Consider the following 26,912-nt stretch of genomic DNA (forward strand, 5'->3'; position numbering starts at 1 on the left):
TGAGAAGAACAAAATCCAGAAAATCACATTGTAGGATTTTTAATGAATTTATTTGCAAATTATGGTGGAAAATAAGTATTTGGTCAATAACAAAAGTTTCTCAATACTTTGTTATATACCCTTTGTTGGCAATGACACAGGTCAAACGTTTTCTGTAAGTCTTCACAAGGTTTTCACACACTGTTGCTAGTATTTTGGCCCATTCCTCCATGCAGATCTCCTCTAGAGCAGTGATGTTTTGGGGCTGTCGCTGGGCAACACGGACTTGCAACTCCCTCCAAAGATTTTCTATGGGGTTGAGATCTGGAGACTGGCTAGGCCACTCCAGGACCTTGAAATGCTTCTTACGAAGCCACTCCTTCGTTGCCCGGGCGGTGTGTTTGGGATCATTGTCATGCTGAAAGACCCAGCCACGTTTCATCTTCAATGCCCTTGCTGATGGAAGGAGGTTTTCACTCAAAATCTCACGATACATGGCCCCATTCATTCTTTCCTTTACACGGATCAGTCGTCCTAGTCCCTTTGCAGAAAAAACAGCCCCAAAGCATGATGTTTTCACCCCCATGCTTCACAGTAGGTATGGTGTTCTTTGGATGCAACTCAGCATTCTTTGTCCTCCAAACACGACGAGTTGAGTTTTTACCAAAAAGTTCTATTTTGGTTTCATCTGACCATATGACATTCTCCCAATCCTCTTCTGGATCATCCAAATGCACTCTAGCAAACTTCAGACGGGCATGGACATGTTCTGGCTTAAGCAGGGGGACACGTCTGGCACTGCAGGATTTGAGTCCCTGGCGGCGTAGTGTGTTACTGATGGTAGGCTTTGTTACTTTGGTCCCAGCTCTCTGCAGGTCATTCACTAGGTCCCCCGTGTGGTTCTGGGATTTTTGCTCACCGTTCTTGTGATCATTTTGACCCCACGGGGGTGAGATCTTGCGTGGAGCCCCAGATCGAGGAAGATTATCAGTGGTCTTGTATGTCTTCCATTTCCTAATAATTGCTCCCACAGTTGATTTCTTCAAACCAAGCTGCTTACCTATTGCAGATTCAGTCTTCCCAGCCTGGTGCAGGTCTACAATTTTGTTTCTGGTGTCCTTTGACAGCTCTTTGGTCTTGGCCATAGTGGAGTTTGGAGTGTGACTGTTTGAGGTTGTGGACAGGTGTCTTTTATACTGATAACAAGTTCAAACAGGTGCCATTAATACAGGTAACGAGTGGAGGACAGAGGAGCCTCTTAAAGAAGAAGTTACAGGTATGTGAGAGCCAGAAATCTTGCTTGTTGGTAGGTGACCAAATACTTATTTTCCACCATAATTTGCAAATAAATTCATAATAAATCCTACAATGTGATTTTCTGGATTTTTTTTTCTCAATTTGTCTGTCATAGTTGACATATACCTATGATGAAAATTACAGGCCTCTCTCATCTTTTTAAGTGGGAGAACTTGCACAATTGGTGGCTGACTAAATACTTTTTTCCCCCACTGTAGGTATCCTGTTTTTATTTTATCCTCTCCTTCTGCCCTAATCACAGGTGTCCCTTGTTTTCCTGATTGGTGGTCGTTGGTGTGTCCCACCTGTCCGACATCCGTTCGTCTGCTGATTGCTGAGGTGGACCAATCAGTGGACACTCCTCTGTATTGCACCACCTGTTTCTGGTTTTTCCTTACCATATCAAATCCCCTGGTTTTAAAAGCCAGTCAGTTGTGTTTTCTGACAGAGACTCTTTTTCATTGTGAGTATGGATACTGTGGTGTCTTGTTTTTGTGTACTCACTCGTTTGCCGTCTAGTCCATATTGGACCTATGTTTGTTTGTGCCTGGGAAAAGGGGGGTTTAGCAAGTCGCCCTTGGGCATACACTACCCGTAGGAAAACCTTGTCTAAAAACACTAGTTAGACCTGAGCGTAACACACACTGTATTTTTTGTATGGTCAGCAGTAAGCTTAGCGGTTCTTGAGGCAGGCAAGATCAGTTTAGTTTTTTTGTACTTTATTGTTTCATTCCTTGGGTCCAGCTCAGCCCCTTTTCCGTGTGTTTATAATAATTTTGTGTTTGACGGTAGCATTTGGTTGTCGGTGTATTTTGTTCTCACTGTTCCTCGTCAATATTCTAATTCGCATGAGTTATGTTACGGGTCTCTTTTCCATCCACCCTTTTAAAGCCACGGGGTTCGTAACAATGACAAAGCCACCAGCCACACTGCTCGTTCTGTGCGTGATTTCCTGCAAGACAGGAATGTCTGTTCTGCCATAGCCAGCGAAGAGCCCGGATCTCAATCCCATTGAGCACGCCTGGGACCTGTTGGATCGGAGGGTGAGGGCTAGGGCCATTCCCCCCAGAAATGTCCTGGAACTTGCAGGTGCCTTGGTGGAAGAGTGGGGTAACATCTCACAGCAAGAACTGGCAAATCTGGTCCATGAGGAGGAGATGCACTGCAGTACTTAATGCAGCTGGTGGTGCAGCTGGTGGCCACACCAAATACTGACTGTTGCTTTTGATTTTGACCCCCCCTTTTTTATTTTGACCCCCCCCCCCTCCTTTGTTCAGGGACACATTATTCAATTTCTGTTAGTCACATGTCTGTGGAACTTGTTCAGTTTATGTCCTCTGTAGCTCAGCTGGTAGAGCACGGCGCTTGTAACGCCAAGGTAGTGGGTTCGATCCCCGGGACCACCCATACACAAAAATGTATGCACGCATGACTGTAAGTCGCTTTGGATAAAAGCGTCTGCTAAATGGCATATTATATTATTATATGTCTCAGTTGTTGAATCTTGTTATGTTCATACAAATATTTACACGTTAAGTTTGCTGAAATTAAACGCAGTTGACAGTGAGGACGTTCCTTTTTTTGCTGAGTTTATATCCTAGACAAGGCATTAAAAAAAAATCTAGCTCTCATTACCATATTAATTGGGATACAGTGGCGTGTACACACACTAGGCCAAATCAGTGGTCATGGTTGATATGCATAAACATTTCTTCATAATAAAATGATACATCAGTACATTATCACTTATCTACCTACAATATATTTGTCTGGCTAGCAAAAACAAAGCCATTTTTCTCAGTTTCACTGTTGCCGTAGTTACTGCGTTTTGCCTTTGTAGGTCAGTATAGAGATGTGATGACTAGGAATGAAATAATAAAGTCATCAAATAAAACAAATGTAATACACACAACTGAAATATTTTATTAAAGTAATGCGAATAAATGATGGTTAATAAGTGATAAGCAGTAATGGGTAGTCACTACCATGATGGGACTTTGATTAATTGTTTTATTCTGTGTTACAGCATTTAACCCACATAATGCATAGTGCATTTAATGTTTAAAAAAATTATCGAAACCAAAATCGAAAACCGTGATTAATTTTAGAAATCAAACCGACCTCAACAAGCACTAACCACTCAGCACTACTACAGTGAGAATGCATGAGCAATCAATAAGGATGTACTGGGTGAAGTTGGAATCCTGTATTGACATTATGTACTACAGTAGATGATAGGTGAGTAGTTCAGTGCACCCAGTCCAGCCATAACGCTCTCCCTCTGTCATGTAGTATAGATTTTTCTGAATTACAAAAAGCTGTCATGGGTTAACCCATCCATAGACAACATTCTGACAATGTTGTTTCAACCTCCTGATGTGGGGAGGATATCATAAAAGTTAACATGAAGTAGGCTATTAGGCTAATTCGCTATAATTGAATCAAAAACATTGGACTACCTTAGTTTAATGATGATATGGTTGCCATAGTGCTGTGAGGTAGCCTAGGCAGAAAGCTCTGCAAATATTAAATTGTTTTTTTATTGCATTTTTGTTTTTTGTTTTTGATAACTTCTTGATAGATTTACTGAAATGGTGGTGACTCATGGAATTGCAGGACTGATATTTGGCTTATATGATTTGAATGATGCAGCAACACCAGATCAACAGCATCGGCTTTTGGCCCCCTGCCCCAGTACCTAGAGGGAAGTGGACTGTGGTGTGAGGGGATGCAGAGGCTGGCTTCGTAGGGGGCTTTTCTGGACCAACTGCTGAGGTGCGGTGGTCTTACTGCCACTTTTACAGTCACAGGAGCATCACACAGGTGGGGGCTACATTTCAGTAGTGACGATCCAGCCTACCTACGGAGGAGGAGGAGCTGTGACTATCGAAGACGACGAGATGCCCGACGAAGAGCTCCGTGGCCTGTCTGTCAGATATCTCTACCTCCCTGCCTGGCTGTACCATCTATGCTCCCTACTCTCATCATCCAAAGCTGTGGAAGACCAAAAACTGCCAGATCCCTATGTTTGTTTTGTCAAATAGTTTTGGTGATTTTGTTTTTAAAGTGACTTTGAAAATCTACTTGTAATGAAAAGTGCTAAATAAAAGCAATATTTTTTTATTTTTTTATAACTAATGGTTTGTGTGTGTGTGGCCCGAGGGCAATTAGTGTTCGATAGAAGTACATCTCGATCATTGATGGTGGAATTGGCATCCAGTGTTCAATTAAATGTTATAGATTTATAACTGACGATACACATACAGTGCATTCGGAAAGTATTCAAACCCCTTGACTTTTTACAAATTTTGTTACGTTACAGCCTTATTCTAAAATTGCTTAAATTATTTTTTTCCCTCATCAATCTACACACAATACCCCATAATGACAAAGCAAAAGCAGGATTATTTGCACATTTATTACAAATAAATATATTTTTTATTTAATCAATTTTAGAATAAGGCTGTAACGTAACAAAATGTGGAAAAAGTCAAGAGATCTGAATACTTTCCGAAGGCACTGTATGTTATGCCCTGGTCAGCTAAAAGGTACAGTATGTGAGTGAGTGAAGAAATTCCCATGGTCACATGTAGGATAATCATATAACACATGAAGGTTGATCAGTCAACCCCACCACCACCCAAACCAGCCTGTAGCCCAGCCCCAATCCCAGTTGTCCTGTTATTGAGCCATCAGAGGGAGAGAGGGCAAGATTTGAAAGAGAGAGAGGGGGTTAGGAAGAGCGAGAGGGTCAGAGAGAGAGAGAGAGGGTGCGAACTGAGAACAACTTTTCCCCATTGTTCGGTTTGGTGTTGTCAATAGTTAATTAGATCTCCAGTGATAGGCTATTTTATCATTGATGCATCCCTGCAATTAACAAAATACCTCTCTCTCTCCATTTGCTCATTTCAGGCCAGGAAACTACGCCAGGTAAGACATCTTATTTTATATATATTAACCTGTCCTCCAGGTGTAGTTTAGTATGCTTCCATTTGCAGAATCAAGACTCCCCTGCTGGAGATGGCATATAGAAACAAACGCAACTCACACTGTCAACTACTTACTGAAATATAGACAAGTCATGATTTCCTGAAGTCTGTATAAATTGTTGAAACTTGATGATTTATTAAATGAATTTGGGAAATATGTTTTACTTGTAGACTTTGATATCCCAGCATATAAATATATACTGACGTCTGTCAATGGCTCATATCTTTTTAATGTTCTTTGTGAAATAATATTTGAACAGAAAATTGTTTAAAAGCAAAACTTCTAAAGCAATTTGGTTTAATGGAATAGCATTGCTGCTAACTGATGAAGAATGTATTAAAAACCATTTTCATCTCAATTACTGAACAGGCCTTAGGAAGCAGAATTTATTTATTTTAATATTGTAAGCACTTCTCATTATACTTTTATTTTAATATTGTAAGCACTTCTCATGATACTTAAAACTCAGAGGGGAGGCCTTTTTTGGGTGATAGGCTTGTGATTGTTTCAGCAACAAACATTGTAATCTGTTAGGCAGATGTAACAATTGAATGTACATCAGAGAGAGGTGGGGTGAGATAGGAGGGGGAGAAACTGTGTGACAGGACTGTTGTGTGTGTAGTGCACGTGTATTGAGGGGGAGCGACAGAGGGAACGATAGAGAGACAAAGATAGACAGAGAGCGATAGAGAGAGAGAGAGAGAGAGAGAGGGGGGCAGAGCGCAAGATAGAGAGATAAAGGGAAAGAGAGGCAGAGGGATCGAGAGAGGAACAGAGAGAGAAGGGGGGGCATACAGAGGGTGAGTGAGAGAGAGGCCCAGAGACCTATTTTTTGTATCTATCAGTGTGGCTGCATGTCCACATTAAGTGCATTTGCAGGCCCATCGATCATGCTGGTAGAGCAGAGAGGTGACGGCCTGCAGGTCCCACTCAGCCTGCCCACTGGGTGTGAAGGACACTGATGTGACAGGACTAATTACACACAGGAAGCCAGCACGAACAAGAGCCACACAAACTCAACACAGCCTCGACACAGCCTCAAAGCTATTCCCCACTCTGCCTGTTAAAGGAATAATCCACTCAAAAATTATCTTTGGGAATTTTTTTCATTAGTCCACTGTTGATACAGTCCCAAAATGTCAGCAATCAAGTTTAAGATATAAGACTTTAAAAAAGCTAATTGTAACTTGCCACATCATCATGATAATGCAAAACGCATCATCATGATGATGTGGCATCATGATGATGTGTTCTTTGGGAAAAGTAAGCCACAGTAACATGAGTAGCCTAAGTATTGCGAATGGCTTTCCCAGTTTACCCCATATCTAGTGGTATGTAAAAATGTAATGTGCTGAAGTACTCTGCTTATCTGTTTTAATTATGCATCTTTCCATTGAGTTAGCCTCCCATTTAATTATTTCCTCATTGATCTGTGATCATCAGCAGTCAATGCACAGGTTTCAGCTGGGTCTCTCTCTCTCACACACACACGCACGCACGCACAGACAGACACACAGACACACACACACACACGGACACACACACACACACACACACAATAGTAGTATATAGTCAGTCACAACCGGACACTCTTCTACATATACAGTATCTACACTCCCCTCCATATGTATTTGGACAGTGAAAATATATTTTTTAATTTGTCTCTATACTCCAGAATTTTGGATTTGAGATGAAATGTTTAATGTGAGGTAACAGTACAGAATGTCACATTTTATTTGAGTGTATTTTCATACATATCTGTTTTACTGTTTAGAAAATGTATTTGGTCCTATATCCCTAGCATACAATGACTACATTAAGCTTTAAAAACTTGTTGGATGCATTTGCAGTTTGTTTTGGGTTATGTTTTGCCCAATAGGAGCTGAATGGCGAATGATGACTGAGGTCATTTTCTGCCAATAGTGTGCAAAGCTGTCATCAAGGCAAAGGGTGGCTACTTTGAAGAATCTCAAATATAAAATATATTTTGATTTGTTTAACACTTTTTTGGTTACTACATGATTCCATATGTGTTATTTCATAGTTTTGATGTCTTCACTATTATTATACAATGTAAAATATAGTACAAATAAAGAAAAACCCTGGAATGGGTAGGTGTGTCCAAACTTTTGACTGGTACTGTATATATATATTTTTTTAACATAATGGTTGTGTAAGCTGTGCTTAATATACACTGTTATTTTGCACATCCTTCCCTTCATCTTGTTTTTCTTCCAGGATGGACCATGAGCGAATGGTAGACCGGGGTATGGGGGGCATTCACCATCGATATGAGGAGGAGGGTGAGTGAGATACAGTACATCAGGCTTTCACCTAATCTAAAAATACTGTTCCTCATTAAAACAAGCATTTTGTATATGTAATATAGGCCTATCATGATGGAACAGGTCAAACTTTTTCTTGCTTACAAGAAGACATGAGAGATGTTTTAAAATAATCGACAAGACAGTTCAGATCAGTTATAATTTGTTTTTAATTGCGTAGCATTCATCATTTTATTGTATTTAAATATCTAATGTATATTTATTAGATCTAGTCATTTGTGTAAATGTGCAATTTATCTATTGAAGGATTAATTATGTTCTATGTGATGATAATTGGCAGTAACAAAGATTAAAGATCAACATGTGATGGGCATTGGATACCATTTTATATGCAAACATGGGTTTGCATGTGTGTGTCTGTGTGTTTGCGTCTGTGTGTGTGCGTGCATGCGTTTGTGTAAACGTGTGTGTGTTTGCATGTACTTTCAGTTTGGGTCACTATGTCCTGAGCAGGCCCCTATCTATCCATTTGCCAGCAGGGATGTGTGTTGTTCCAGCAATGATTTCTCTGTATTTAGCTTTGCACTGAGGAGGATGTCACAGAGTTAGTTAGTACTAGGCTTCGCAATGCTAGGATCATTTTTGGCAAGCTTCCGGGCTCCTTTAGGTAAATAATATTCAATTATTTCAACACATTATTTTGCCAATAATGTTTTACTGTAGTTGTTGCCTGAAATGAACTTGATCATGCACTGATATTCAAAAAGGAGCCCATTGGAAAGCTACAGTACAGTCGGTATCAAAGTAATATACAACAACACAAAAGTTGCCATGGTTCTTGTTGTTTGTAGCTGACAGGGAAACATGACAAAGTACAGTGGGGAAAAAAAGTATTTAGTCAGCCACCAATTGTGCAAGTTCTCCCACTTAAAAAGATGACAGAGGCCTGTAATTCATCATAGGTACACGTCAACTATGACAGACAAATTGAGAAAAAAAAATCCAGAAAATCACATTGTAGGATTTATTATGAATTTATTTGCAAATTATGGTGGAAAATAAGTATTTGCTCACCTACAAACAAGCAAGATTTCTGGCTCTCACAGACCTGTAACTTCTTCTTTAAGAGGCTCCTCTGTCCTCCACTCGTTACCTGTATTAATGGCACCTGTTTGAACTTGTTATCAGTATAAAAGACACCTGTCCACAACCTCAAACAGTCACACTCCAAACTCCACTATGGCCAAGACCAAAGAGCTGTCAAAGGACACCAGAAACAAAATTGTAGACCTGCACCAGGCTGGGAAGACTGAATCTGCAATAGGTAAGCAGCTTGGTTTGAAGAAATCAACTGTGGGAGCAATTATTAGGAAATGGAAGACATACAAGACCACTGATAATCTTCCTCGATCTGGGGCTCCACGCAAGATCTCACCCTGTGGGGTCAAAATGATCACAAGAACGGTGAGCAAAAATCCCAGAACCACACGGGGGGTCCTAGTGAATGACCTGCAGAGAGCTGGGACCAAAGTAACAAAGCCTACCATCAGTAACACACTACGCCGCCAGGGACTCAAATCCTGCAGTGCCAGATGTGTCCCCCTGCTTAAGCCAGTACATGTCCAGGCCCGTCTCAAGTTTGCTAGAGTGCATTTGGATGATCCAGAAGAGGATTGGGAGAATGTCATATGGTCAGATGAAACCAAAATAGAACTTTTTGGTAAAAACTCAACTCGTCGTGTTTGGAGGACAAAGAATGTTGAGTTGCATCCAAAGAACGCCATACCCACTGTGAAGCATGGGGGTGGAAACATCATGCTTTGGGGCTGTTTTTCTGAAAAGGGACCAGGACGACTGATCCGTGTAAAGGAAAGAATGAATGGGGCCATGTATCGTGAGATTTTGAGTGAAAACCTCCTTCCATCAGCAAGGGCATTGAAGATGAAACGTGGCTGGGTCTTTCAGCATGACAATGATCCCAAACACACCGCCCGGGCAACGAAGGAGTGGCTTCGTAAGAAGCATTTCAAGGTCCTGGAGTGGCCTAGCCAGTCTCCAGATCTCAACCCCATAGAAAATCTTTGGAGGGAGTTGAAAGTCTGTGTTGCCCAGCGACAGCCCCAAAACATCACTGCTTTAGAGGAGATCTGCATGGAGGAATGGGCCAAAATACCAGCAACAGTGTGTGAAGACTTACAGAAAACGTTTGACCTGTGTCATTGCCAACAAAGGGTATATAACAAAGTATTGAGAAACTTTTGTTATTGACCAAATACTTATTTTCCACCATAATTTGCAAATAACTTCATTAAAAATCATACAATGTGATTTTCTGGATTTATTTTTTCTGTACCTATGATGAAAATTACAGGCCTCTCATCTTTTTAAGTGGGAGAACTTGCACAATTGGTGGCTGACTAAATACTTTTTTTCCCCACTGTATGACACTTAGGAAAAGATAATGTGCAGAAGAAGAAGAATCTTTTACAATATGCAAATAATTAATAACAATGCATTTGATTTGTCATTCATGATATAAATAAATGAGTGGTTTATTCATGAGGGAAACAGACATGAACACTGTATCATCAGTTATTCATTGTTTGTTTCAATGATTGAACATTTATGGAAATGTTCCTCTGTGTACCAGGGGTTAATGAATGATGTGATGGGACTCAGTCATTGTGTGTGTCTGTCAAGGTTGTTGCTTGGCTTTTCTAGGTATTGTACAGTACAACTGTTATTAGGCCTTGTTTGATGGATTTTTCATGTTTTACAGTACATTTCCCTCAGTGACTTTAATACAGTTTGTTTCCAGACCATTAGTCCATCTGCTTTGGTGTCCCAATACCCAACTTTGATGTTAACATAACTTTGCATTACTGTTCGTCCACAGACCAGCAGAACATCTACATCGGTGTCCCGGTGCCTCGTGGGTACAGACGGAAGCGCCGGCGAATAAGTTCTGCAGGGGGCCGTGAGGCGGGGAACATGGAGAAGGGGGACAGTCACTATGACCACCACAGACACCATGACCACGAGCATGATGACAGGGACAGATACAGAGATATAGACATAGAGGAGGGACTTGGGGACCCACACGGCATCCAAGTCCCTCAAGACATCAACTGCACAGGTAAGTCATGGTCTGCGTCCCAAATGGCACCCTATTCGCTATGTAGTGCACTTATTTTGACCAGGGCCATAATCACATTACACTCCAATGCCTATGCACCATAACAACCAATGATCAGTGGCGATTTTAGCATGTAAATCTTGGTGGGGCAAACTCAACATTATTTTTTTTAATGCATGCCAGCAAAGCCACTACACAACCCAACACAACACTAAACAATACATTAATTGCACTATAACGGTGACAAATGGTGCCCACAAACTGTCAGGGCCTACATAAAGCTTTCCAACAGCAGAGCTTTCTTTTCAGCACCTTGGAGTAAATCCTTACCACTGCTACACCTGGCTATCAGCGGAGCCTTGTCTGGCAGCGAAACAGTTCATTCAGCCTCATTTAGTGCCTTCAAAAAACATAGCTGACATGGCTGACTTGCTTAAACAAATGTGGTTTCTACTGACAACTGGGATGTACAAACTATGGCATAAGGGAACGATGAGCAGATAAGAGGCAATCTGTAATTTTGATTAAGACATTAATGAGCAAGCTAAGACGGACGTAGTCAATATAACTATTTGTTCAGCACTTTTGAAATGTACAGCGATAGAATTCAGAACATGGGCTGTTCTTACAGTATTCTCCCTGTAAACTAAGTCAGAACCGTAGAATAAATAAAGGGGGCATATAAGTGTGAAATGAAAGTATTCAATGATGACATTTATCTAAAACGGGCTATAGGCTACATGTGCACCACCAAGTCAGAACAGTATGCTAAGTTATAAGGGGGAAAGGGACCATATTATTAAGGTGAGGCACATGGGCTACTAACAGCTTACTACACATCATACACTTAGTATTACTTTCTTAGCTACAGTATACATATCTCCCTGGCGTATTACATCATTTATGCAGCAGCATACAAGACATTTCTGGAGTCACCTTGTTGTGCTGTGCCCACTTGAACAGGAAGGTTGCGCGGCGGTCCTTCTTGTAGGCAAATTTTGTCATCAAAGTATGGCATTCTCTGGATTTATGGTGCTTTCAAGACAACTGTGAACTCTGATAAAAACAAGGTTGAATCATGACGTCATTGATCTTCAAGTCGGAGCTCTAGAAAGAGGCCTGAGTTCCCGACTTGGAATTCCGAGTTGGATGACCATTCAAAACGTATTTTCCCAGTCGTAGCTAGTTTTTTGCAGAGTTCCCAGTTGTTTTGAACTCACTGAAGTCAGATTTCACAGTTCCAAGTTAACAGTTGTTTTGAGCGCAGCACAAAGTATGCAAAGCATGCTTCATTGACAGCATGGCGAATGTTGAATGTTTATAATTTTAAGCTTGGAAAAGAGACCCTTAATCACAGACTTGGGACCACACAGCCACTCCACTGAATAGCAGGCTAGTGATTGCTTTGCAATGCTTGCATTAGCCACTGATTCCTTCCAAACCACTCATTGTTGAATTTGCGATTTCCAACATGTCGTGTAATGTTGAAGTCCAATGGCTGATGAGCACCGATACGTTTTATCTATATTTTCTCTTCATATGACAAGGATTGAAAAGGATTTGCCAGAAGATTGTCGACTTGATTCATGGTGATGACTGCTTGTCTATCGTGCTAGCTAAGATTTTGAAAGTATGATGTTGACATGATCAGTCCAATCAAAGCTACGGTAGATATAACGTCATTTGACGTCATTTTATCTGTGGCCAATTACCTTGAGCCTTCTTGGATGGGCACTTCTAATGTAAATCTCTGGCAGCACCCAAGGGTCTTGAATTTTTGACCACTCCCTGGAGATTTTACGGTGACATAGTGTCCCCATGAGTGACAGAACACTGAGCCAATTACGGCGCAACTAGAGAACATTACCAACCCCTACGCTGGCTGCCCCACCACCACAGAGAGCACTAAGCTAGGCTGAAACACCTGCAATTTCGAGCTGCCTTAATCAAGAAAGCAAAAAAGAGACTATGTTTGCCCCACCTGCCCTGAATGACGGGTCGCCACTGCCAATGATGTATATTTATGGGCAATTCCATGATAATGGAATTGCGCTGAGACTCAGATTTTTCACTTAAAATGTATGCCAAACATGTATTGGAAGAACTGTGCAGATGCAAAGTAAGATTTACACCCGGTAATGGAATTGAGGTAACGGAATTTCATCATGGGTCCCTGATCTGTACTACACAGAAATGCATAAATTATGGATATGAATATCATTCTCTTCAGGGTGATGTATCTTAAATAGGTAGGCACACAAAGGTATAAATATGCATTATCCTCCTTTGCATGTTTTGATATTATTCTACACACTGGCTATTATTTTAATGAGCTCTGCCCCCGAACAAGACCCAATTTGGTTGGTCCGGACTGGACCAAATCTGAACCAATCATAGACATGTATGTTTCACAAGTTTGGACATCAAAGTACAGCATAGAAGAGTATAGTAGAGTTCAGTTCAGTACAGTAGACTACAGTACAGTACACTACAGTAGAGTTCAGTGCAGTAGAGTACAGTTCAGTACAGTACAATACAGTACTTGTGTACTCAACTCTAGTGTGCTCTACTGTACAGTACTGTACTGTGCTGAATAGGAGTGTAACGGTACACATATTCGACCTCGGTTCTGTGTGCACTGTGAACCCAAACGAACACATAAAAAAACATTGTAGGCTAGAGCCTATGTACACGTTGTAATGCACACGCCTATGCACACGTTGTAATCAAAATTATAATCTTAATTGGCACATTTCAAACTATCCTTTTGTGAGGCGCAGCCAGGGAACTAGTTCTGTATGATGGCGAGTGGTGGGGTCGATAAACCAGAATTGGAGGATCCTCTATCATTATTTAAATCTCCAGTTTGGGAACCAGTAGCAGCCAAAATGTATTGAACTTAGTAGGTAATCAGCTAAATGTTTTGAATTTATTAGAACATTAATTAATTTGCCCAAGATGATAAGACATGAATGAACAAAATGCATAAGTGATTCGTATTTTCCTTTTACTGTCTGAAGAGGCAACAGCGTGGGAATGCCCTGTCTGTGTGTGAGCGTTTGACCACCACTACAGTATGTATCCGTTAGCGATGATGCTAATGACAACGTCTTCTGGTAGATGAAAGGCTTTCCCAAAAACCTTCTCAATTAAATGTTAGCTACAAAGTAGTCTATGCATACCTGGCCCGATGATATCATGATTATTTGCATCAATCCAGTGGTGATTTGTTCAGCAAACTCTGCAATCACATGTGTGCTTCAGAAACACCGTTAACCAAGCAAGGCTCTTGCTGGTGGCATCTAAATTAAAAGGTATGTACACCCAGAGTGTTTCTGAGATTTTTCCCAGAGCTAAAAAATTGTCTCCTGATGTGGTTTCATCATTGTTGTGGACTTAGAACCTCCACATGAGTTGTTTTTCTTTTCAGAAAGTGTGAATTTGAGAGTGAAAACCTGAAAAACATGGAAAATCTGAAACCTGGAAAAACTAAAACTGAGAAAACGGAATAACGCAAAAAATACAAACGATTGTATAGGGTCCTACATCATATGGCTCAAGATCTATTCCTGGGTTAGTTTTACATATTTTTCCAAAACAAAAATGAACTACAGTAACTGTTTGTTGTGATGAGTTTCTCGGGTATCAAGTAATTCATGATGCAAGAAGATATTTAACACTTAGCTGGGGAGTTCATATAAATATTTAATAGGTACCATGGTTCGCAAAACAAACAGACAGTGCTTTGCCTCTTGCCATTCCGAACTACTGAACAAAGAAACCCTCTCATTTATATACCCTCTGTTACACGTTTCTTCAACCACATCTGGTAACCATCAGTGGGCACTCCCTTCTCTGATGTTATTCCCCTGTACCCAAGTCAGTATATCATATCCATCAATCATTCTAATATAAACATCAGTAATCTCCCTTCACATAATGGAATGCAGACTCTGTGGCACCAAGAATCATTTATCTACTAACTTTAACCTGGTTCCCACAACACTATGAAAACCTCATAACGATCCTCCTTTTTTCTCTCTCTTTTGTGGTAAGTAACATTACTCAGATTTAACATCACTTAACCACAACAATTCACCTATAACTTCATAAAAATAAAATGTTCTACAATCAGTAGTATAGATATACATGTACTAGATCAGAGTCTAAACCATGCTACCAAAAAACATACATAGAAATACATTCTTAACATCATGACATCATCCCCACAAATACAAAGATACATGACACTTCCTAAGTTGCATGTATATTACAATATATTCAAATGAATATATCTAAATAAAAATAACTTCAGTCTTCTTCATCCATGTTCATTCAGAGGAACCCCAAGCTATTCTCTGGTCATTTGGGGTGCTATTTGATCGACTGAGATCTTCAATCCTGTAAACCTTAAAATCCACGTTATACATTTCCAACTTAACATTCCCCATTCCTCAATCAACATTATTAATGGACTCTAAACTGGAATAAGATGATATATATTAAGAATTATTACTCTTAATGCCTTCCTGCATGTCTCTAATATTTCCCATAGCTTTAGTTAAATTCCCCAAGACCTTCCTAATCTTGATGGCCAGCATGTACAACATGTATCCCCTATTTAATCAAATACATTCCCCCTCTATCTACTATAATAGCATCCAATGCTATGCGATTATCAATTGCATAGTCTAATGAGTGACATCTCAAACCCAATTTCTTGAAAACCCATAATTGTTAAAAGGTACCATGTTCAACTCTGACTTTGTTCTCCTAATATGCCTGAGAAGACATATACAGTATTCACTCTGTTTTCACTCCCTGTTAAATCAGTACATCCTTGAACTAGTTAGGATTGAAAAATTCAACCACAATCAGATCATATGAAAATAGCATAAACATTCCTATGTCTCAAATACCAAAACTCCATGATAGGAACCAGTTAAGTACTTGCCTAGCAACATATATATGTACCACTCTAAACATCCATATCAATACCACCCAATACTCCAAATGTATATAATGACTAATATGATAATACGTTAACGCGTTTCAGTCACAATCCTCGCATTAACTTCCATGTTTCAAACAGTATGATTCAACAATGTCTACTCAAAATAAATCATATAAGTGTATCTTAAGACATTAACATAATGTATCACTGTTTTAACCTAATACCTATATAAGACAGTTCTCAATTGTAGAAGCAATATCCTTCATCTTGAAAATATTCATACAAATACATACTAATGATTTACTTAAATCACTCAGTCATCTTATAAATTATAACCCAAAACCAAATTACTTAACTCAACCAAATTTAGAATGACAATTCTCATTAATTCACTTGGTCCTTATCAATGAAAGTTAAAACCCTCAACTTTATCACCCATTACAACTATCAGAATATACACTTATATTAACATACAGTATAAATATCCATAATTCTATTATGATCTTCCTCATTCTGATAATAAATATAGATCACCCTCTCAATGCATTCTTAATACTATTAATTTAGCAGTGTATATACCTACTACACAAATTAGCAAATTTAGATAAATCCAATTTTTTATTAACACAGCTAAGCAACCCCTTTTTTCTCCCAGCACTTAAATCTTCTGGCGTCTCTCCATTATGTTCTACAGACAGCTTCATAGTTCAAAATGAATTGCCCATGACAATGTCACAACTACAATGTCTCATCCGAGTCACCAGCATCTCTACACCCCATTGTGTTTTATCCATTTGCCAACCATTATACCTACAACATTAGAAATGTTGCCTTTGAACATATATTTCTCCATTCTCACTCAATGGTGGACTCCTTTCCCACTCCTTTGAGATAAAAACATGATAAAATCCATTGATAGCTTCTATTGGCTGTTGTACACAAGTTGCATATAGAAGTGGTGCTTTACAGAAACATCTTCAACGCCTCTGATATTCATCTTCTGCCGGTTCATAGGTTGTTTCTTTTATTTAGGTACACACCCTTCTAGGCCAAATTATCCCTGCTATGCATCAAGACACCATCTGTTTTTACCTCACTAGAAGACAAAACAAAACAGTTTAATTGATTTCATTTCTAATCCAAGAAATCCATATAAACATTTACTATATGACAAATTATTACCAATTATTCTTAATACCAATTTCTAATATCCTCCCCAATTTCTATTAGGTAAACCCTCCAAATACATAGAACTGAATGATGTGCTAGTAAGGTGCTTCTTGAAATTCTGGAAGATCTTGAAGTTCTTGGAGGTATGTAGGTATGTCCCTCTAACGAGGAATCAGCGCGAACACTTAGCTCATCAGTAGCATTCTCCTTGACATCGTCTTCCATCAACTGATCCTTGTCAGCTCCAGCATCCTCAACTCCCTCATCTCTAGGTCGTCGGTTCCTCGTAGTACTCTGTTACAGTGTTTTACATGATGTATTTGGGCGACCAGGTATGGTCCTTTTATCTCTGAATCTTCTTCCGTCACTATTTCTTTTACATTTTACCTTCTTTTTTTTATTTATTTTTTTTGTCTTATCCAGAGCGACTTACAGTTAGTGAATGCATACATGTTTTTTTTTATTATTATTTTTTATACTGGCCCCCCGTGGGAAACGAACCCACATCCCTGCCGGCCAAACCCTCCCCTACCTTGGACGACGCTGGACCAATTGTGCGCCGCCCATGGGTCTCCCGGTCGCGGCCGGCTGCGACAGAGCCTGGACTTGAACCAGGATCTCTAGTGGCACAGCTAGCACTGCCATGCAGTGCCTTATACCACTGCACCACTCGGGAGTATGGTCTAGGATCATGCATAGTCCTTCTCCATTTATCAACATCGCTCTGTGGAGTGTGTCCTTCTCGCATCTTACCACTAGGGAAGTTGAGATTCACTGCAAAAACACACAGACACAAACACAAAAACAATGCTCCGCAGTGGCGATGCCATCTTCCTCCTCTGAGTTAGAATAGTCTTACATTGGGATACATAGATCTAGGAATCTGTCTCTGCTACTTTCCCCTCCATCAAGGTAGCCAGCAACACCTATTACGGACCTCTCCACCTATTTTCTGTCCAGCTCTTACTTCTGTAATCCTTTACTGACACATAGCCTCCAAGGCGCAGAAAATGCCCAGATTCTCCTGTTTGTTCTAGCAGAGAAGCCTTCATCCTTTGAAAGAAATCTTCAGAACATTGTAAGTTGAGACACAGTATGCTACTTGACCCTGTCTTCATATCAGTCAGGAGAAGCCTTGAGATTAGGAAGTGCACATTCTTGCTTGTTGCAGTCATCAGTTTCATAGACAGGCCTCCTCTACATCCTGCCTTATACCACAAATACATATTCACCTAAAACATTTAATCTAACCCATAATACATTAATTATTACTGCTCATATTCTTACTACAATATGCAAATTCACCAATAAATCCTCATGCCATCAGTACTTCCCCCCTTTGGACACATGACTCACATCGTGATTCATGCGTTCAAAACAAAAGAACAACATTGTTTATTAAACCAAAATAATAAATGAAATTAAAATGACAACATTTGATAATACCTTAACTTACTTGTATCCCATAAAGTAATTCAAGTAATATCCACCTTGACTAGCGACAGTTATCCCTCATTCAGGGATAGCGCTCTCTCTCTGTCCTTGTCATGGTTCGACTCATATACAGTGAGGGAAAAAAGTATTTGATCCCCTGTTGATTTTGTACATTTGCCCACTGACAAAGAAATGATCAGTCTATAATTTTAATGGTAGGTTTATTTGAACAGTGAGAGACAGAATAACAACAAAGAAATCCAGAAAAATGCATTTTAATGAGGGAAATAAGTATTTGACCCCCTCTCAATGAGAAAGATTTCTCGCTCCCAGGTGTCTTTTATACAGGTAACGAGCTGAGATTAGGAGCACACTCTTAAAGGGAGTGCTCCTAATCTCAGTTTCTTACCTGTATAAAATACACCTGTCCACAGAAGCAATCAATCAATCAGATTCCAAACTCTCCACCATGGCCAAGACCAAAGAGCTCTCCAAGGATGTCAGGGACAAGATTGTAGACCTACACAAGGCTGGAATGGGCTACAAGACCATCGCCAAGCAGCTTGGTGAGAAGGTGACAACAGTTGGTGCGATTATTCGCAAATGGAAGAAACACAAAATAACTGTCAATCTCCCTCGGCCTGGGGCTCCATGCAAGATCTCACCTCGTGGAGCTGCAATGATTATGAGAACGGTGAGGAATCAGCCCAGAACTACACGGGAGGATCTTGTCAATGATCTCAAGGCAGCTGGGACCATAGTCACCAAGAAAACAATTGGTAACACACTACGCCGTGAAGGACTGAAATCCTGCAGCGCCCGCAAGGTCCCCTGCTCAAGAAAGCACATATACAGGGCCGTCTGAAGTTTGCCAATGAACATCTGAAAGATTCAGAGGATAACTGGGTGAAAGTGTTGTGGTCAGATGAGACCAAAATCGAGCTCTTTGGTATTAACTCAACTCGCCGTGTTTGGAGGAGGAGGAATGCTGCCTATGACCCCAATAACACCATCCCCACCGTCAAACATGGAGGTGGAAACATTATGCTTTGGGGGTGTTTTTCTGCTAAGGGGACAGGACAACTTCACCGCATCAAAGGGATGATGGACGGGGCCATGTACCGTCAAATCTTGGGTGAGAACCTTCTTCCCTCAGCCAGGGCATTGAAAATGGGTTGTGGATGGGTATTCCAGCATGACAATTAGCCAAAACACACGGCCAAGGCAACAAAGGAGTGGCTCAAGAAGAAGCACATTAAGGTCCAGGAGTGGCCTGGCCAGTCTCCAGACCTTAATCCCATAGAAAATCTGTGGAGGGAGCTGAAGGTTCGAGTTGCCAAACGTCAAAACCTTAATGACTTGGAGAAGATCTGCAAAGAGTAGTGGAACAAAATCCCTCCTGAGATGTGTGCAAACCTGGTGGCCAACTACAAGAAACGTCTGACCTCTGTGATTGCCAACAAGGGTTTGGCCACCAAGTACTAAGTCATGTTTTACAGAGGGGTCAAATACTTATTTCCCTCATTAAAATGCAAATCAATTTATAACATTTTTTACATGCATTTTTCTGGATTTTGTTGTTGTTATTCTGTCTCTCATTGTTCAAATAAACCTTCCATTAAAATTATAGACTGATCATGTCTTTGTCAGTGGGCAAATGTACAAAATCAGCAGGGGATCAAATACTTTTTTCCCCTCACTGTAGGTCAATAGTGTCAATGTAAAGGTTTTGCTTTCCTTCCCAACATGGTCTTTAACCAGGGACCCTCTGCACACATCGACAACAATCACCCTCAAAACACCATTACCCGTCGCTCCACAAAATCTGCGGTCCTTGCAAAGCAAGTTAAACAACTACTTCCATGTCACCACTCTAAATGCCACTAATTCGCACCACTAACTAGCTAGCCCTTTCACACCGGTAACATTCAACCCCCTTTGACTTCCTTCTCCTCAGCAACCATTGATCCTTGTACTCCAAACGTAACCCATTATGTCCCTTACAGCTCTCTCACATTTCAGCAAGCCCCAATGGCTAACACCCGCAGACAAAATATGGAAATTCTTCCATTCTTTTACTAGTAGACCAAATAAAACACATTTTCAAACAGCGTTCTGCATTTACCTCTATCGTAGGGTTTAAAAAACGAACTTAACAACATTAACAATCCTAAATTGCTGTAGTAACTTCATTTTGGTTCAGTTTATCTGTTACGATATTGTGTCAGTAATACTTCTGTAGTTACCTCAACCCAAAATTTGCTATATTCCTCAGTCAATGTTATCTTTCATACTCTGCTTCCTTCCAACACTGCTTCATTATTCCTGGTGTTTGTTTCTAAGATCTTAGCCACAGCTCTTCTGAAACCACCAATCCGCCATTATTAGAATACAGCAGATCTAGGTAACTGTCCTTTCTAAGTAGGCTACAAGTAATACCAAACACTTGCTGTATTTGACCAGCATATATTGAATTTATATCCATAGTATTAATATACCATTTATAGATTGACATTACGCCACCATTCTCAAATCGTTTAATCTGGGCAGCAGGTAGCTTAGTGGGTAAGAGCGTTGTGCCAGTAACCGAAAGGTCGCTGGTTCTAATCCCCGAGCCGACTAGGTGAAAAATCTGTCGATGTGCCCTTAAGCAAGGCACTTAACCCTAATTGCTCCTGTAAGTCGCTCTGGATAAGAGCGTCTGCTAAATGACTAAAATGTAAATGTAAATGTAGCAAACCCGTAGGCAACGCAAAAAAAGACTACCACGAAATCGTCTCGCTATTCCTGTTAAATAAGTGAGTCTATCAATTTTAACCACGCACGCTTCAAACTTTCTCTTCGACATCACCAAACCAAATACTCTGTAGTATCCATTCAAGCAACACATACCAGCAGCTGAATTACTCTCAGAAACCCAGATTTTACTCTATGCCATTGAAATGACAAATAAATCCCACAAATAGCGCAAATACAATGGTTTGTCATCTTACCATCTGATACAAAATGAAGTTCATTCCCTTTACCACCTTAGCTCCACACTGATAATTTGTTTAATGGAAACCCTAAATTGGCTTTCTACAATATTATAACTTACGTCTATAAATTCCACTCCTTATCTCTATCACATGATCTAACAACGGTACAACTTAGAAAACACGTATTCATTATTTCCCCATCCATGATGTACGTCTACGTTTGTGTGAGCAAGTTAATACATATATAACGTTAGAAACTTCTAAGTACTCACATCCAAGAATCCCTTCGTGGTTTTTAATCAATTCTCAATCGACACAAATCACCTTTTTCAAATATAATCCCAGCGGAACCAAAAAAAACTGACTGTAGTTTCCACTACTCTTTAAAAGATCCTCACAATCTCCATACCACTCCTTGATATTCTATGACTTAATTCTGTTATATATCGTAACTTCTTATCCAAACTTCTATCAAATTATCATACCCATTTTTACAACTTATTATGCACCCTTCAGATTCAAATTACTTTCTGCTCTTTGTTCATAAGATAGCCCATGTTGTCCCATTCAATTACTTAACTTCGTTAGCTGACTTTTTCTCCTTATTACTTATATTTCCTTGCCATCGTGCGCTCATTAAATCGCATGCTTTATACGCCTCTTTCATATAATGTATATTCCATTTCGTGTTGCTTATGACGATATTGTCAATTACATATTTTCGTGATATCTGTAACTTATCCCTTTAAAAAAAAACTTACTCATTATCTGTCCATGGGATAAATCACCAACATATGGTCCCCCATTGAAAAATCCTAATTTACTTAACATCTACAGTCGGAAGTTTACATACACCTTAGCCAAATACATTTAAACTCAGTTTTTTAATATTCCTGACATTTCTAATCCTAGTAAAGATTCCCTGTCTTAGGTCAGTTAGGATCACCACTTTATTTTAAGAATGTGAAATGTCAGAATAATAGGAGAGAGAATGATTTATTTCAGGTTTTATTTATTTCATCACATTCCCGGTGGGTCAGAAGTTTACATACACTCAATTAGTATTTGGTAGCATTGCCTTTAAATTGTTTAACTTGGGTCAAACATTTCGGGTAGCCTTCCACAAGCTTCCCACAATAAGTTGGGTGAATTTTGGCCCATTCCTCCTGACAGAGCTGGTGTAACTGAGTCAGGTTTGTAGGCCTCCTTGCTCGCACACGCTTTTTCAGTTCTGCCCACAAATGTCCTATAGGATTGAGGTCAGGGCTTTGTGATGGCCACTCCAATACCTTGACTTTGTTGTCCTTAAGCCATTTTGCCACAACTTTGGAAGTATGCTTGGGGTCATTGTCCATTTGGAAGACCCATTTACGACCAAGCTTTAACTTCCTGACTGATGTCTTGAGATGTTGCTTCAATATATCCACATGATTTTCCTTCCTCATGATGCCATCTATTTTGTGAAGTGCACCAGTCCCACCTGCAGCAAAGCACCCCCACAGCATGATGCTGCCACCCCCGTGCTTCACGGTTGGGATGGTGTTCTTTGGCTTGCAAGCTGCCCCCTTTTTCCTCCAAACATAACAATGGTCATTATGGCCAAACAGTTCTATTTTTGTTTAATCAGACCAGAGGACATTTCTCCAAAAAGTACGATCTTTGTCCCCATGTGCAGTTGCAAACCGTAGTCTGGCTTTTTTATGGCGGTTTTGGAGCAGTGGCTTCTTCCTTGCTGAGCGGCCTTTCTGGTTATGTCGATATATGACTCGTTTTACTGTGGATATATATACTTTTGTACCTGTTTCCTCCAGCATCTTCACAAGGTCCTTTGTTGTTGTTCTGGGATTGATTTGCACTTTTCGCACCAAAGTACGTTCATCTCTAGGAGACAGAACGCGTCTCCTTCCTGAGCGGTATGACGGCTGCGTACTATTGTTTGTACAGATGAACGTGATACCTTCAGGTGTTTGGAAATTGCTCCCAAGGATGAACCAGACTTGTGGAGGTCTACAATTTTTCTTCTGAGGTCTTGGCTGATTTCTTTTGTTTTTCCCATGATGTCAAGCAAAGAGGCACTGCGTTTGAAGGTAGGCCTTGAAATACATCCACAGGTACACCTCCAATTGACTCAATGATGTCAATTAGCCTATCAGAAGCTTCTAAAGCCATTACATCATTTTCTGGAATTTTCCAAGCTGTTTAAAGGCACAGTCAACTTAGTGTATGTAAACCTCTGACCCACTGGAATTGTGATACAGTGAATTATAAATGAAATAATCTGTCTGTAAACAATTGCTGGAAAAATTACTTGTGTCATGCACAAAGTAGACCAACTTGCCAAAACTATAGTTTGTTAACAAGACATTTGTGGAGTGGTTGAAAAACTAGTTTTAATGACTCCAACCTAAGTGTATGTAAACTTCCAACTTCAACTGTAGACTCTTAGCTTTCATTTGACACCCAATTTGACATGCTCCTATGAACTTCACATATTGGTGCTCTTGGGTCCTTTTACATGAAAATTACCGTATGTCTAATCACACATCACAAGTGAGTCATGATCACATTAAACACATGGTTTCTATTTGTTTGATACCATTCCATGCACTCCACAAATGAGTCACATCACACTCCAGTGACTGTTGTCATCATAACAATGCTGACGGACCGGAAATGTGACACTACAATATTTCAGCTTCAATAGCCAGCTGTTATTTCCCTTGAGATAACTGCATATGTTGTCCTGTTTGGGGGAGTGGATCTGTGACTTACAGCAAACAAAATAGAGAGGCTAAAATATATAATAAATCAGGTGGAGTTGGAATTGCATCCCTTAGCCAGAACACTTACCTCGTTGAATGGAATTGAGGCTGTTTTCACTATGTGAGGATGTCCACATTGCTCAATGTGATGTAATTGAGTTCAATGCAGCACAATAGCTTGAATACACAGTTGTTATTTTCAGTCAGCTTGTTAGCTGGTTTAAGAGGGACAGCTGCAATCTTAGCAGAGGGCTATTATACTGTATATACAAGAATAATAGGAACACTGAGTCTGAATATTTGAGAGAAGAAATACAAAGACATTCAGGACAACAAAGTGTTGGGAGATGAAAGCTTAGAAAACACTAAATAAAGAAAAGTAAAATAATTTTGGGAAATAAAGAATGTTTTAAGAACTAGACCATTTGATGTCCCCAATCTCCCTTGTGTGAATGATACTACTATGGTGACAGGCCCTCTGTCTACCAGTACCAGTTAGTTTCTCACACTGTGGTTCTAAACTGTTTGTGTCAGCGAGTTTCTTACAGTTGCTTACAGTTGGATAGGGTTTTTAAAAGTGTCAAAGTTGCGTCAATTCAAATCTGGTATTAGGAACAAAAGAGGTCAACACGACTTCTAAGATATACTAGTATTTTAATTAATGTAAAACCTTCAATGGTAAATATGACTTTCGTATATACGGGCTCCTTGAAATACCTCGCAGGGCACTCAGAGAACTAATCCATTGTTTCAGATTGTTATTCAAATACGCTTGACAGTTCTCAGTTCCCGCTCTCTGCTGGCCAATCAGAGTAGAGACTGAGCGTGGTTTAGACTTACTCAGCCAATCCGTTGGCGCACCGGCTAGTCCCAGTCCCTTGGCGCATCCCTGTTGCCAGGCATAAGTTCTTATCATAACAACCTGTCATGGTGAGAAGAGCCAGCTCCCCTAGACACCATTCCTACGTCCAAGGATGGTTCACAGATCACAAAGAAACAGTATAGTCTAGTATTTGGAGACACAAATTATTATCTTATCTTACCCCCTAAAACAGCTCTTCACATCAATCACAGCTTGCCAGGTGACACAACCCACATCAGCACAGTCAAGAATGCATTCTTTCTAAGTTAGTCATCCCATCAATTATGAGAATAATAAATCCCCCACAAAAGTAATATCTGAAATTAAGTTGACTTTGTTGTACCAAATGTCAGTAGCCTACTTTGTTCTGCCTACTAATTGTACCTAACCACTTTGTTAAATGAGCCCTCTAACTTCTCAACCTTGTCCAATGCAAGTGGATAGAGAACAGAGCATTCCTCTAGTCTACACAGTGCATTGACCATAATAGACTGGTCTCTCCCTTCATCCATTGATAGATCATGGATGATTTACAATAGATCATGGATGATTTTAACCAGTTGGGTAAAAACTTTATCCAATGGTTTTTCCTATGCTGAATATTTGTTTGCCCAGTAGTTTTGATGTTTTCTTTGTTGGGAAAAATTAATATGCTCTGTCTCATTCAGCAATACTGTCCTTCCTCATAGAAATAGAATCACTATAGTGATACGATTATATTTATATTATCCTTTCCCATAGGCTGACTAATTAGGTACTTTGTTGGGACTAATGCATATAAACAGGCAATGAAACAAGAATTCCCTCCCGGGTTGGTTCCTGTTGATACAATGATTTAAAGCCATTGATCCGTCATGGCTTTTTACAGCTCAGTGTGTTATTATAGAAGGCAACATCCATCCATGGTTCCATCCATAGGTTAGGTTAGAACACTGTGACCACCAGCTGCAGTGCAACACTCGCTACCCCCTCTAACTACAACCCACATATGGTGTGCGTCCCAAATGGCACCCTATTCCCTATTTAGTGCACTAGTGTGGTGCCAGGACAACAAACTCTCCTTCAATGTTAGCAAGACAAGGGGCTGATCGTGAACTACATCGATGGTGCTGTAGTGGAGCGGGTCGACAGTGTCAAGTTCCTCGGTGTCCACATCACTAAGAATCTATCATGGTCCACACACACCAACACAGTCGTGAAGAGAGCATGAACATGCCTCTTCCCCATCAGGAAGCTGAAAAGATTTGGCATGGGCCCTCAGATCCTCAAAAAGTTCTACAGCTGCACCATTGAGAGCATCTTGACTGGCTGCATCACCGCTTGGTATGGCAACTGCTTGGCATCCGACCTCAAGGCGTTGCAGAGGGTAGTGCGTATGGCCCAGTACATCACTGGGGCCAGGTTCCCAGCCATCCAGGACCTCTATTCCAGGCGGTGTCAGAGGAAGACCCTAAAAATTGTCAAAGACTCCAGCCATCCAAGTCATAGACTATTCTCGCTGCTACTGCATGGCAAGTGGTACCGATGCACCAAGTCTGGAACCAACAGGACCCTGAACAGTTTCTACCCCCAATCCATAAGACTGCTTAATGGTTAGTTAAATAGTTAACCAAATAGCTACCCAGACTATCTGTATTGACCCTTTTTGCAGTACCTTTTTTGACTCATCACATAAGTTGCTGCTAATGTTTATCATCTATCCTGCTACCTAGTCACTCTATCCCTAGTTATATGTACATATCAGTGGCGGTTGGTGCCGTTTAAGATGAGGGAGGATTATAATTTTTTTAATGAGCATGGCCTTATTTCTATTACACCATATTGGACTGCCATTCATATTCCATTCACCCAGCTCAATGTAACATCAATAGGTTTAGGCTACTAAATGATACTTGAATTTACCTGATACTCATCAAGAGGTTGCTACAACCTGATCTAGGGTGTAATCATTAGTCTAACAGTTTCAAACAAGAGTTACAATTGGACAAATTCAGGTATGTTTATCCCCGTTTAGTTCCGTTTGCTTCCATTTCAGAAACGTGTTTCAACAGAATCGGCGGAATGAA

General features: G+C 40.2%; 1 protein-coding gene across 1 annotated transcript in view; it reads left to right on the top strand.

Moving 5' to 3' along the window:
• The first annotated feature begins 5,013 nt into the window (after window positions 1-5,013).
• LOC121585040 (electrogenic sodium bicarbonate cotransporter 4-like) overlaps window positions 5,014-26,912 on the top strand; it is a 72,969-nt gene continuing 51,070 nt past the window's right edge. Inside the window, exons 1-3 of the mRNA XM_041901374.2 lie at window positions 5,014-5,205; window positions 7,504-7,568; window positions 10,447-10,686. Of these exons, the coding sequence (XP_041757308.1) occupies window positions 7,505-7,568; window positions 10,447-10,686 (304 nt within the window). The 5' untranslated portion in view covers window positions 5,014-5,205; window position 7,504. The remainder of the gene's footprint in view (window positions 5,206-7,503; window positions 7,569-10,446; window positions 10,687-26,912) is intronic.

Source organism: Coregonus clupeaformis, chromosome 16 (assembly GCF_020615455.1).
Source record: "Coregonus clupeaformis isolate EN_2021a chromosome 16, ASM2061545v1, whole genome shotgun sequence".
Taxonomy (NCBI): domain Eukaryota; kingdom Metazoa; phylum Chordata; class Actinopteri; order Salmoniformes; family Salmonidae; genus Coregonus; species Coregonus clupeaformis.